Here is a 15,091-nt window from a genome sequence, read left to right as displayed (position 1 = left end):
TCAAATTAGATGCTGGATGAGAGGAGCACAAGAAATAGTAAACAGTAGTCATTTTCAGTAACGGACAATGGGACACACACACACATAGGAGCTGAGGGAGAAGTTTCATTAGACTACAAAGGTGTTAATATAAAGATAACCATTAGAACAGAATTACAAACGTCCCTAAATACAAAGAGATATAAAAAGAAAATAAAAAAGCAAAGAAAATGGACCTCATAGTGACCACATAACAAAAAACAGTGTGATAGAGGGGAGGCCAAACAAGAACGTGCGTGTGTGTGTTTGCTTGTATTAAAAGGAAAATTAAATCATTTCTAAAAGATGGCTACCCTTAGGGGTTCGGGGTGGCAAGAATGGGGTAGAAGCAAGAGAAACAAATTAGATTTTCAAAAACAGACTTGGCTTTGTAAACCTGAGTTTGGAATTATGGTAAATATTTTACAGATTTATAAAACAATATTTAATTTTTAAAAGAAACATTTAAAATCAAAAGTCAAATAAAATAAATTAATCTAACTGTGTAACCAGTTTGTGGTCTAAGCACAAGTGACCTAAAAACACAGTAATCTGAGTGTGCAGGCCTCGTGTGATGTATCTGTAGAGAATCACAGACAAGGAATACCCCCAAACAAACAACTACTTCCCATAATCATTTTGTTGGTGGTGCCATTAATATTGTTATTCTGGGACTACTGTTTGTGTATCACAGAATAAATCAAATGAGTAATTTTTTTTTATCTTATATGGGGTCCCTAATATGGGATCAGTACCGAGGGGAAGATTCTTTTTTTAAGTATTCTAACAAATAAATACAGAAGACAGAATTAAAATATCACTTTGGCAGCTCTTAATAAATCCTGGGTCTAGGTCATAATTCACCAGTGACTAATAACGTCACACACAAAAAAAAAGAGACCATGGATGGATCTAAAGGGTATTATGCTAAATGAATAAGCCAGACAGAGAAAGACAAAAAAACTCTGATTTACTTATATGTAGAATCTAAAAAATAAAACAAATGAACTAAAAAACAACAACAAAAATGAAACAGACTCATAAATATAGAAAACAAACTGGAGGTTGCCAAAGAGAAGGGAGTTGGGGAGAATGGATGAAATGGGTGAAGGGAATTAAGGGGTATAAACTTCCAGTTATAAAATAAATAAGTCACAGAGATAAAAAGTACAGCACAGGGAATACTGTCAGTAATACTGCAATATACTTATTTTGGTATTTTGTAATGTAAGTAATTGCTAAATCACTATGTGTTGTACACCTGAAACTAATTTAATTTTATATCAACTATACTTCATTTTTAAAAAAAGGTATATGATTGAGGAGAAATACATTCCAATTTGAACACTTATTTCTTCAACTGAAAAATGGTCTGATTAAGTCAGATTTCTATTAACAGAATTTACTTTCTGAAAGAACTATTAAATGTTTGGATTATCACTTACTATAAAAAGACACAGAGAGAGAGAGAGACACCATACTACCACCTGTGAAAAAGTTGTACAAAAAAATAAACTTAAATCTGATCACTGCCATCCAACTGAACTTTCTATGATGATGGAAATATTCTGCATCTCTGCTGTTATAACAGGCACCAGCCAGATGTGTCTATTAAGTGCTTGAAATGTGGCTAGGACAACTAAAAACTGAATTTTTAATTTCATTTAATTCTAATTAATTTAAGTAGCTACATATGGCCAGTGGTATTCTATTAGACAGCAGTTTATAATAATTTATAGAAAATATAAGGGAGAGAAGCACATGTTGAATGATACCATGAAGTTGCAATCAGCAAAACGCAGATTAGACCTTAGGAACACCATAGAACACAAGATCCAGTTTCTTCAACAACAAAAATTTGCAAGGGAAAAATGGAATGAGAATCTAAAGAGTAAAGAGACTTAAACCACATCAACTCATGTATGGATCTTTGTCTGAACGGCCACTTGAGCAGACTGAAACATATCTAGAAGATAATCAGGAAAACATGAACAGTGACTGATATTACAGAGATGCTGCTGGTAACAACTGAAGCTGTGTGAGGATAGCACAGTGCTCCCTACACTTTTCTCCCTCATCTTGTAGATGTTGGAAATTTACATAATAAAAATATAATTTTGACAGCTCTCTATCAGGCCAGTTAGCCTTCAAGCAAAATCTCGTTCTCTTCCTTTACAAGAAGCACTACACCTCCGGTTTAAAAAAAAAAAAAAAAAAATCAAGTATCTCACATGGTCCAAAAATTTGTTAACAGTAACTGTGAAGCCATATGTCTCTCAGAGGTATAAATCTCCATTTCCATCCCAAGTTCTAACTTAGAAAATGACTCCTTGAATGTGTTTTTCAAAACCTCTTAATCCCTAAAGATATTTCTTTTCACTATTCAGTCACCCCTTGATAGATCATGGAGCGAGAATATCAGTTAAGTGTGATACCACATGGCAGCCTTCCATTCCATTCTAGAGTCACTGTGGGAAGACAGCACAGCTATAAACGAGTCCACATAGAGCCCTGTGTCTACTCAGTATAAATACCAAGACCACAACTCAGCTCATCTTTCCAGCACCAACAGCAATTCTCCACATACCTGGGCCTTAGTTTTCTCAAGGAGTTAGTACCCCCGAATACAGCATAAGCCTTATGTGGGTTAGATGACCATAATGGTAGCAGATTCCTTGCTCCTTTTTTTTTTTTTAAAGATTTTATTTATTTATTTGACAGAGAGATAGACAGAACAGCACAAGCAGAGGGAATGGCAGAGGGAGAGGGAGAAGCAGACCCTGCACTGAGCAGGGAGCCTGATGCGGGACTCGATCCCAGGACCCTGAGATCATGACCTGAGCCGAAGGCAGACGCTTAACCATCTGAGCCACCCAGGCGCCCTCCTTGCTCCTTTTTTGATGTCTCTGTTTGTCACCTTTATCCATTTTCCATTCTTATGGTTCAGTTTATTGATTCCCATGAGCCACCTCCTTACTGTACCAGAGGGTACAAGTACCTACTTCTAAAAGATACCAATTCAACCTCAGTAGGCAGAACCCCATTCTTAAAATATGGATCCTGTAGCATTGCCTTTCTGCCTTTTCTGAGGCATACTGTTGAATTTTTCAGCCTCAGTTTCAGGTTTTAATTCCTGCTTTCCACCCCCCATATTACCTAGAAGTCACTCTAATAAACAGCAACACAGAAAAAAACCTTTCAATAGTTTGTCTCTAAACATGACTTCAAGTTCTGCATTTAGTTCACATGTAATTACAAGTTCCAGGCTCAGCCCTAGATTTCCATTTCTCCTAACACTGGTTGGGACATCAGGTAGAATTTTCTAACCTCATAAAAACCCTAGTAACTTCTCTGGTTGGGAAATTATACTTCTGGAATGAGAGGCTGGTACTTAGATTTATCACAACAGTTTTATCTCCAGCGGCAGCCAGATAACATCACAAGGCTTTTGCCAGCAACCTACTAGCAATTATTACTAATGAACAGTAGGTTCTACAGCAATGAATTACCAAATAGAGAATCCTTCCCCTATCCCCACCCCTGAGGATTTTAGAGAAGTGTTGTTGTTTTTTTTTTTTTCCCTTAAAATTAAGCATGAGTTTATCTGTTCACAGGCTTCAGGATTATTAAAAGTATTCATTTAACTGCTATTTCTCAGATTCTTATTCTTCAGTACCAAACACACTAAGTGCCTTTATTTTGAATGTTTTAAACTGCATTATTACATGCCATCAGCCATCTTATTTGAGGGACACACACAAAAAGAAACATTTATTCTAGGATAAGAACTTTAAGGCCAACATTACTTGTAAAAAATAGGAGGATTGGAGACTGGAAACATGGCTTCTAAACAGATGGCAGTTGTCTTTGGAAGAGGGGGAGTCCTACAGAGGAAGGGACTATTATTAGATCAAGGAGTATTCACCTTGGCAGGAGTTTTAATGAGGATCCAATTTCTCTGACCAGTTAGTCAAAGGAACTGAGTGCTTTTGCCTGCCAATCTCCCAACAGAATGTAAAATATAATACATAAGGAGATGATAACCTCGTCCTCTGGCTGCTTCTTATCTAGCTGGGAAGCCAGAGTAAGATATTTGTGACACAGCTGAAGAACACAGAACTGCAGTAGAACAGATTATTCAGCACCCGTATGCAGGCATTTTGCCAAAAGAAAGGGGGAAAAGGGCTCAATGCTTTCAAACAAAACTGCCTTAGGGCCTGCTACATAGGGTGGAATCAAATACAACAGGATACTCCCTCCATACCCACCACCCACCAATCAGTTATTTTTTTCTTTTTACAAATTAGGGCTCTACAGGGTTTTGTTTAAAAAAAAAAAGAAAAAGTTCAAAATTAACAAAAAACACAAGTTTAAAACCCACTGAACTGAAAGATCTCTAAGGTCCCTTCCAGTTAATAATGCTCTACAATTTATGATGTCTCTATCAACCCTGACTTATCACTGAGAGCACTAGATTTTGAGCAGATTGTTGAACATTCTGCTCAGCATTCTTATGTCTACCTTAGGATGACATTATGTCGGTTTTGGAGAAACAGAAAAACTGGATAATATAGCTTCAAGGCCCTAAGAAAGAATCAGCAGAAGATACTCACTTCTGAATACTTACAGTAAAAAAAAAAAAAAAAAAAAAAAAATTGGTCAGTTAGCAAAATAACTGAAGACTTTGGTAGACACAGCTGGCTGCCACTGTAGAGAATTATTCTCAAACTGTCTAGTAACACGGCATCAATAGCAGTCCATCTTAACACAAAATTTTGTAGCTCTGGACATCACAATGAATCACCTAGCAATACCTTTAATAATAAGATTAAATCCCACTGTTCAATATAATAATTAAATGCCAACACTGACTTAAAGAAAAAACACCTCACTGTGATGAAATAAATACCCGAGACACCTTGAACTTATTACCATATATGCTACCATCAAAACAGAGTGAGTGGAAGCCTGTACGTGTTCCTCCCAAAGGCTGAACATGGCAAACTACACTACCTGACCCCTGCCTGAGTACTCATTGCCTTTACTGTAATTCCCACGGAGCATAACCAGTATTAATCATAACAAAAGAATGAAGTGAAGACTCAAAGAATATGCTGGGTTTTAGGGGTCTCTAATCTGGTATAAAATCCACTCATAGGGAAAACAAAAATAGTTATTAGTAAGAGTTATATATAGCTGAAATGTTCCTCTATTAGTTCACCCAAGGAAAAACTATTATCATTTGGCTCAAATATGAAATTTATACTGATTTTGTTCATTAATGCCTTTAGTTCTCTGCAATGTAAGTTTGAGTCATCAGTCTGGAAAGTTTGGACACAGTATCTTCAGGAGTCTGCCTGTAGAACTGTTGGAGTATCTCTTTTTTTTTTTTTTTTTTAAGATTTTATTTATTTGACAGAGAGAGACACAGCGAGAGAGGGAACACAAGCAGGGGGAGTGGGAGAGGGAGAGCAGGCTTCCCGCGGAGCAGGGAGCCTGATGTGGGGCTCGATCCCAGGACCCTGGGATCGTGACCTGAGCTGAAGGCAGATGCTTAAAGACTGAGCCACCCAGGCGCCCCGGACTATCTCTTTTGACAAGCACCCACACGTACGCTGCACACAGGCAGGTTCATTTGAAGAATACACTTGCCTTCACTCAACATGAAGAGACAGAATTTAGCATTACTAAGTAACTGCCCCCCCCAACTCACCCCACCACTGTGCATGTGCATACGCACGCACACACACACACACACACAACTAAACAAGACAACATGAAAACCAACACAAAAACAAAACCGAAACAACAGAAAACAATTTATGGTTGGTGTTCCATATAGCTACAAGATAGTATGTTCTATAGACTTAACAGAATTAGGAAAACTTCAGTGGCAGATGCCTTTTAAAGAAAGAGGTATACAGATATAAATGTGTTCTCAGAGGCATCATCACCTGACAGACATCAGAACGGATGCCAGTTTTCCAAAATCCTTGACTACTTAGCTCCACTGTTACTTCTCGCCTCATTGTATTCTTCTGTCGTATTTTTTGGAGCGCTTCCTAGAAAAGAACTCATTATGATGAGTAACCTGACAGTTGTAAAGCAATATTAAGCCAAACATCAAGCATTAGAAAATAAGCTGGATTCATTCAATATCACCCTTTTGTTCAGGTATTCAAACCTCTTCATGCCAAATTACAATATTTTATTTGAAATGAAGGCCAGGATGGTCAAAGCCTTGGGTATGAGCCCGCCTTTCCTGGTAACTAGATAAGAAAAAATCTAAACCAAATCGACCATTCTGTTGAGTTTAAACAAAAAAATACCCTTTTGCTGATAAAAGAAACAAAATGTGATGTTTGGGACTTAAAATCAACATGTAAAAATTATATTTGTATCAAGCCTTATGTTAAGCATTTACATCTAAGAAAGACAATCAGTAAATTAATCTGCAACCCACATAATTCTAAAAGCTGCCTTCTAATTTGCAAAACCCTTACAAAACCTCTTGTAGCAACGGTACATTCTATTTTAAAAAAGACAATGATTTAAAACTTTTGCAAGACATAATCAGGAGCTGACTCTTCCCTTTAACCTCTCTTCAAATAATTAATTATAAAAAAAATTTTATATTTGCACACTTATTCAATAAAAATCTCACAGGAATTCATAATAACAGGAATTATCACACTGCCTGCACCATTGATGAAATGGCTACTACAGGTCAAATAACATTGGAGGAAAGTTAAATGGAGTATCTCAGAAGTCCACACAACCACCCTTTTCCCCAGATGCAACGACAAGAAAAATTTCAGTAGTCTCCCTTAGCCTTGGTTCCCTCTTTATAATGAAGCTGTCTGGCTCAAGTCACAGGAAGTGACAGGACCAGAATTCAAACACTTTTCCCAGCTTTAAAGCCTTGCTCTCTTATACTACCCAAAGCAAAATAAAACCTCACTGAGACAAAATTTATGTTGATACTGAATCCATTTATTTTTAAAATTATGAATTAAGAACTAAAACATAAATGATCCTGGAATACAGGGATAATGCTACTCATTAGTAAAACATATGAAATTTGCGATATAAAACCTTATGAAATAAGTTTACCCTACTAAACTAACAGACATATGGAAGGCAATCTTTTACGACCTTAAGACCAAGAAATTTAAGTAAGACCCAAATTATATTATGTACAGTCTAATTAATGATAAAAGGTTGACCCAGCAATTGTAAAATTTGAAAAATTTCAATAAGATATATTTATTCCCAATGGTAGGAATCCATTTAGAAACAGGACTTTCGCGGGGTGGGGGGGGGATGCTCCCTTAGATACTAAAAGATGAAAAAAAAATCAATCTGTATACTAATGTAAGGAAAGAAAAGTATGATTTTTTTAGAAGTATTTTTCCATCTTATACTAGAAGTATGGTGTAATGCAATAATCTTGAAATAAATCTGAAGCACATCATCATTAATCCCGGAAGAACAGGATTTGATACCAACCTCCCTTTGCGCCAGCTTCTGTTTGTCAGTTTGTTTAACTTTGGGACTATTTGCTAGGAGGTGGCGAAGTTTCACGTAACTCTTCCAGAGTTTCTGGTACCTAAGGAAAAGGACAGACAGACATCTCAGACAAAAAGTAGGAGAATCTGAAGTGCAATAAAACCAGCTGTTTTAATAGGCCTGCTGAATCATAAATTACATTCTTTTGGATATCCTTAATGGCAACAAACCTTCATTCTAAGGAAGGATCTGATTTGGGGGCAGTGGGGCAGGATGACCAAGAGTCATCTGGAACCTAGTGATTAAGCTGGTAATTATACATCTGTGTTGAAAATGAGGTGTCACTATATATGCCCGAATCTCTCTGGAAAGAATTCCAAAGACACATAAAAACCAACAGAAACATGTATCATTTCTCATCATTACCTATTTTATTTAAATATGTACTTTCTGATGTTGTTGAAAGAAAGACCCCTTACTTAACAAGGACACAGTCGGTCTCTGAACTGCCTACATTGAAAGTAAAAGTTGGAGAGTATTAGAAAAGAGAACACCGTTTGTGCCAATACCCAGCTATACCCAAGCTGTATCCTTTCTCCACTGGAGAGGGAAAAAGACAAATGCTGTGTACCAATTTGTATTTATCATGACAAAAATAAGCATATTTGTTGCAGCCAAATATGTGATAATCAGTCTAAAGGATCCTGGTAAAGCGTCCTGGGAATGAAGAGAAATGCAGTCCTGTAGCAGCACACAGTCCTGCCATCTGAGAGTCCACGAGAGCCTATCACATTCTACTAACATTTGTGACAAGAAGGGACTTTCAACGAATTTTCTGTCATATTGAAACTGCTCCTTTCTTGGCCTTAGCTGGGTTTCTCCTTTTTGGTAACAATTTTTTAGAGAATGGAGGAAAGAAAGAAGTACTTACACAGTGCCTGGTTCACTGCTTCATACTTTTATCCAAAGGGGGAAAAAAAAGAACAAAACCCTTTAGCCTCTTCTAATGTATCAGCCAGAATTGTATTTATGAATTGAAAATCTCCCATGCCCTTTTCTCCCATTATGAATCCTTAAAAAAAAAATTAAGTCAGGAAACTGTTTGTTTGTTTACCGAGGTAGGAAATCCAAACACTTCTGAAGAATATAATGGTACTATTTCCATTCCCACACATCCTCATCTTCTCCCAGAAAAACACTAACAAGCCAGTTGGAAAAACTCAAATGTGGAAAGTAACATCAATTCTAAGAGTCAGAAGTCATGCCTTCTCCTTACAACGCAACCCTTGACTTTGCATGGGATCTTGAGCTCTTATTAAGATGCCTCCCAAAATAGAATTCTGCATAAATCCGGCAGTGCTAGGAACCAACATGGTGCTACTTTCCTCTAGAGTGCACTGAAAAAATAAATAATAATAATAACAATAAATATTATAATGATGAATAAAGGAAAAGTTCCTTAAAAGTTAAAAATATACGGGACTCATGTTGACCAAAATTGCCAAGGATAATCTATTGAATAATAATTTCCTGCAGTCAAATCAAGAGAGAAAATAATTCTTCAGGAGCTACCAAAACTTGTTTCATTTGGTAACCTAAATTTGGAAACATGGTTCATTTCAGGTCTTAATTTTTTAATAAGAAAACATCCACTAAAGGGTATTCCTTTGCTAATTCAGCTGTTAGTAGAAGGTGAAATTGGCTAAGACAAACACCGAGAAATATCTTACTGTGGGTCTCCTGCATAACTCAACTGTGCAGGGCGTATCCCAAAGTGGACGATAATCGGAAAAGTAATCACATCGGGGTTGAACTGTTCACGATCCAGTTGATCAATGCGGACAGAGCTAGGTTTCTAGAGAGAAAAATCAAAGCCATTTATTCCCATAAGAAGTCTTTCAGTATTGACTTTAACCTAAGTAATGAAGAAATTAATTGGATTTTTTCTGGGAAAGCCTCATCCCCCAAAGGAAAAATGTCATTTAAAACCCATTAATCATAGCAGCTATAATATATAAAAACTATAATGTCATCCCTGTAAATGAGTCTATGCCATTTGGCATAATGAACAATGATTTTGTCCCTTTTTGCAGTCCACGTAGAAACCTTTAAAAATTAAACTTTTAAAAGGACACGTAGTCAGATATAACTTTTCCTGAACCTCTCCAAAGGCACAGGGGAAATATTCCACATCATGGGGAAGAAGTGTGCTGGCTTATTCGGTTTCATTTCACATTTCAAATGAATGGCTTACTTCTATTCAGGATGCACAGATTCCTCTCTATATCCTTTTTTCCATTAGTTCTCTGTGTATCTTGTTTTTCCTTTCTTTTTTTAAAAATTGCAGTGTAAGTCACATATAACATTATATTGGCTTCAGGTGCTGGACATAATGATTCAATATTTGTATACACTGTGTAATGATCACCACAATAAGTCTAGTTAGCATCTGTCACCATACAAAGTTACAAAATTTTTTCTTATGAGAACCTTCAAGATCTATTCTCTTAGCAACTTTCAAATATGCAACACAATATTGACTTATAGTCACTATGCTGTACATTATATCCCCACGACTTATTTGTTTTATAACTAGAAGTTTATGACCTCTTGATCCCCTTCACTCATTTCGCCCACTTCTGGCAACCACGAATCTGTTCTCTGTATCTGAGTTTGGTTTTGCTGTTTGTTCATTTGTTTTTTAGATTTCACATGTAAGTGAAATCATACAGTGTTCGTCTTTTTCTTTTTTCACTTAGGGTAATACCTTCAAGGTCTATCCATGTTGTTGCAAATGGCAAGACCTCATTCTTTTTTATGGCTAAGCAGTATTCCATTGTGTGTGTGTGTGTGTGTGTGTGTATCCATTCATCTATTGATGAACACTTAGATTTTTTCCATATCTTGGCTATTATAAATAATACTGCAGTGAACACAGGGGTGTGTATCTTTTTGAATTAGTGTTTCTATTTTCTTCAAAATACCCAGAAGTGGAACTGATGGATCATGTTTTTTAATTTTTGGAGGAACTCCTACACTGTTCTCCGTAGTGGCTGTACCAATTTACATTCCCACCAGTAGTGCACAAGAGTTCCCTTTTCTCCACATCCTCACCAACACTTGTTATTTCTTGTTGTTTTGATAATAGTCATTTGAAAGGTATGAGGTGATAATTCACGGTTTTGATTTGCATATTCCTGATAATTAGTGATGTTGAGTATCTTTTCATGTGCCTGTTGGCCATTTATATCTTCTTTGGAAAAATGTCTATTCAGATCCTCTGTCTTTTTTTTTTTTTTAAAGATTTTATTTATTTATTTGACAGAGAGAGACACAGCGAGAGAGGGAACACAAGCAGGGGGAGTGGGAGAGGGAGAAGCAGGCTTCCCGCGGAGCAGGGAGCCCGATGCGGGGCTCAATCCCAGGACCCTGGGATCATGACCTGAGCCGACGGCAGACGCTTAACGACTGAGCCACCCAGGCGCCCCTCCTCTGTCCTTTTTTAATCGGATTTTTTTGTTGTTATTGTGCTACGTGAGTTCTATGTTTTGGATATTAACCCCTTATTAAATATGTGAAATGCAAATATCTTCTCCCATTCAGTAGGTAGGCCTTTCATTTTGTTGATGACTTTCTTCGCTGTATGGAAATTTTTTAGTTTGATGTAGCTCCATTTGTTTACTTTTTTGCCTGTGGAGTTAGATATAAAAAAATCACTGCCCAGACCGATGCCAAAGAGCTTCCACCTATGTTTTCTCCTGTAAGTTTTATGGTTTCAGATCTTACATTCAAGTCTTCAATCCATTTTGAATTAACTTTTGTGTATGTCCTAAGGTAGTGGTCCAATTTCATTCTTTCACATGTGGCTGTCCAGTTTTCCCAACACCATTAATTGAAGAGACTGTCCCTTCCCCATTGTATATTCTTGCCTCTTTTGCCATAAATTAATTTACCATATATGCATGAGTTTATTTCCGGACTCCCTATTCTGTTCCACTGACCAATGTGTCTGTTTCTTTTTTTTGGCCAATGCCATACCGTGATTACTATAGCTCTGTTGTATAGTTTGAAATCAGAGAGCATGATGTCTCCAGTTTTGTTCTTCTTTCTCAAGATTGCTTTGGCTAGTCGGGATCTTTTGTGATTCCATACAAATTTTAGGATTGTTGTTTATCCTATTTCTGTGAAAAATGCCATTAGAATTTTAACAGGGTTTGCATTGAATCCATAGATTGCTTTGAGTAATATGGACATTTTAATAGTATTAATTCTTCCAGTCCATGAGCACAGAATACCTTTCATTTATTTGTGTCCTCTTCAATTTCTTTCATCAATGCCTTATGGTTTTCAGAGTACAGGACTTTCATCTCCTTGGTTAAATTTATTTCTAGGTATCATATTCTTTTGATGTAATTACAAATGGGACTGTTTCTTAATTTCTCTGATAGTTCACTGTTAGTATATTATAAAAATGCAACAAATTTGGGCGCCTGGGTGGCTCAGTTGGTTAAGTGACTGCCTTCGGCTCAGGTCATGATCCTGGAGTCCTGGGATCGAGTCCCACATCGGGCTCCCTGCTCGGCAAGGAGTCTGCTTCTCCCTCTCCCACTCCCCGTTTGTGTTCCCTCTCTCGCTGTGTCTTTCTCTGTCAAATAAATAAATAAAATCTTAAAAAAAAAAAAAATGCAACAAATTTTTGTGTACTGATTTTTTTACCCTGCAACTATACTGATTCATTTATTAATTCTAACAGTTTTTTGGTGGAATCTTTAAAGGTTTTCTATATGTAAAGTCATATCATCTATAAATAGTGACAGTTTTACTTCTTCCTTTACAATTTGGATGCCCTTCATTTCTTTTCCCTACCTAATTGCTCTGGCTAGGACTTCTGCTACTATGTTGAATAGAAGTTGGCATCCTTGTCTTGTTCTGATCCAATGTATTCCTTTAATTCTACACCTTTAAAATAGAAGGTATGGTAACATAAAAATCAAATGGTTAAGTTTCTCATTATGTCCATGTAGGTCATTTTTAAAATTTAACAGAAAGCCTCATTTTTTTTTTTAATCTTACAGGAAGAAGTGAACAAGTGGTTCCTTCTTCAGTTGACAAAATAACTTTCTTTTATCCTAAAAGTTTGTTTGTAAAAAGATGGTAAAATCATAAGAGTTTTAGCAACCTCCTTGCTTATTCTCAATTCTCACAGCAGTCCCTAATTAGAAACTAAACTCTGACCAAGAGATGATGGCATCTTTGGCTCAACTGCTTTAGAGCCAAAGGCTACAGAATTAATCCACATGGAGGCCAACAGCTTCATTTTGTCATAAAACAATGCCTACAACTAAAGTCTCGTTGGCAGCCTGGTTTGTCCAGACAGAGGGGTTTCAATGGTAAAACCAGGAAACCTTCCAGCAACTGAAACAAGCTGGTTACCACCCCCCCAGCTGTAGCCCCAGTCAGCCATCTCACAAATCCAAGCAGGTGACAAAGTGAATAGATTTCTGTAAATTCATACATGTTAAAAAACAACTTATACTTAAGTTTTAAAAGAATATTTGAATGTCACTTAACGGTCAAAAGGTCCCTAGTATCTGAAAAAGTTGACTTCTGCTCTCAAAATTAATAAGCTAGAGAAGATTTTGGTCACAGGTAATCTAATATAAAATTATTTTAAATGACCTTTATCAGTAGCAACCTGTTATTTAGGTCTAGGAATTGTTGCCAAGATTTTGGTTTTTGTTTTGTTTTTTTTTTAATTTTATTTTGTTATGTTAATCACCATACATTACATCATTAGTTTTTGATGTAGTGTTCCATGATTCATTGTTTGCGTATAATACCCAGTGCTCCATTCAATACGTGCCCTCTTTAATACCCATCACCAGGCTAACCCATCCCCCACCCCCTCCCCTCTAGAACCCTCAGTTTGTTTCTCAGAGTCCATAGTCTCTCATGGCTCGTCTCCCCCTCCGATTCCCCCCCTTTCATTTTTCCCTTCCTACTATCTTCTTTTTTATTTTTTTAACATATAATGTATTATTTGTTTCAGAGGTACAGGTCTGTGATTCAACAGTCTTACACAATTCACAGCACTCACCAGAGCACATACCCGCCCCAATGTCTGTCACCCAGCCACCCCATCCCTCCCACCCCCCACCACTCCAGCAACCCTCAGTTTGTTTCCTGAGATTAAGAATTCCTCATATCAATGAGATCATATGATACATGTCTTTCTCTGATTGAATTATTTCGCTTAGAATACCCTCTAATTCCCTCCACGTCATTGCAAATGGCAAGATTTCGGGGGTTTTTTGATGGCTGCATAATATTCCATTGTATATATGTTACCACATCTTCTTTAACCATTCATCTCTTGATGGACATCTTGGCTCTTTCCACAGTTTGGCTATTGTGGACATTGCTGCTATAAACACTGAGGTGCACGTACTCCTTCGGATCACTACATTTGTATCTTTGGGGTAAATACCCAGTAGTGCAATTGCTGGGTCATAGGGTAGCTCTATTTTCAACTTTTTGAGGAACCTCCATACTGTTTTCCAGAGTGGCTGCACCAGCTTGCATTCCTACCAACAGTGTAGGAGGGTTCCCCTTTCTCTGCATCCCCACCAACATCTGTCGTTTCCTGACTTGTTCATTTTAGCCATTCTGACTGGTGTGAGGTGATATCTCATTGAGGTTTTGATTTGGATTTCCCTGATGCCAAGCGATGTTGAGCACTTTTTCATGTGTCTTTTGGCCATTTGGATGTCTTCTTTGGAAAAATGTCTGTTCATGTCTTCTGCCCATTTCTTGATTCGATCATTTGTTCTTTGGGTGTTGAGTTTAATAAGTTCTTTATAGATTTTGGATACTAGCCCTTTATCTGATATGTCATTTGCAAATATCTTCTCCCATTCTGTCAGTTGTCTTTTGGTTTTGATGACTTTCTTTTGCTGTGCAAAAGCTTTTTATGTTGATGAAGGCCCAATAGTTCATTTTTGCCCTTGCTTCCCTTGCCTTTGGCGATGTTTCTAGGAAGAAGTTGCTGCGGCTGAGGTCGAAGAGGTTGCTGCCTGTGTTCTCCTCTAGGATTTTGATGGACTCCTGTTTCACATTTAGGTCTTTCAACCATTTTGACTCTATTTTGTGTGTGGTGTAAGAAAATGGTCCAATTTCATTCTCCTGCATGTGGCTGTCCAATTTTCCCAACACCATTTGTTAAAGAGACTGTCTTTTTTCCATTGGACATTCTTTCCTGCTTTGTCAAAGATTAGTTGACCATAGAGTTGAGGGTCCATTTCTGGGCTCTCTATTCTGTTCCATTGATCTATGTGACTGCTTTTGTGCCAGGACCATACTGTCTTGATGATTATAGCTTTGTAATAGAACTTGAAGTCCGGAATTGTGATGCCGCCAGCTTTGCTTTTCTTTTTCAACATTCCTCTGGCTATTCGGGGTGTCTCCTGGTTCCATACAAATTTTAGGATTATTTGTTCCATTTCTTTGAAAAAAGTGGATGGTATTTTGATAGGGATTGCATTAAATGTGTAGATTGCTCTAGGTA

The 15,091-nt window shown here is 37.2% G+C and overlaps 1 protein-coding gene across 2 annotated transcripts in view; it reads right to left on the bottom strand.

Annotated features, from left to right (window-relative positions):
* The window catches only part of DROSHA (drosha ribonuclease III), a 120,743-nt gene that overhangs the window by 51,861 nt on the left and 53,791 nt on the right, over nt 1–15,091 (bottom strand). For both annotated transcript variants that reach the window (XM_044916981.1, XM_021695928.2), the window contains 3 exons: nt 9,258–9,382; nt 7,528–7,627; nt 5,973–6,080 (listed from right to left, as the gene is read on the bottom strand). In XM_044916981.1, the coding sequence (XP_044772916.1) occupies nt 5,973–6,080; nt 7,528–7,627; nt 9,258–9,382 (333 nt within the window). The remainder of the gene's footprint in view (nt 1–5,972; nt 6,081–7,527; nt 7,628–9,257; nt 9,383–15,091) is intronic.

The sequence above is a fragment of the Neomonachus schauinslandi genome, chromosome 7 (genome assembly GCF_002201575.2).
Source record: "Neomonachus schauinslandi chromosome 7, ASM220157v2, whole genome shotgun sequence".
In the NCBI taxonomy this organism is placed as follows: domain Eukaryota; kingdom Metazoa; phylum Chordata; class Mammalia; order Carnivora; family Phocidae; genus Neomonachus; species Neomonachus schauinslandi.
The sequence above is the reverse complement of the archived record's forward strand: the minus strand, read 5'-3'. Positions and strand labels throughout refer to the sequence as shown.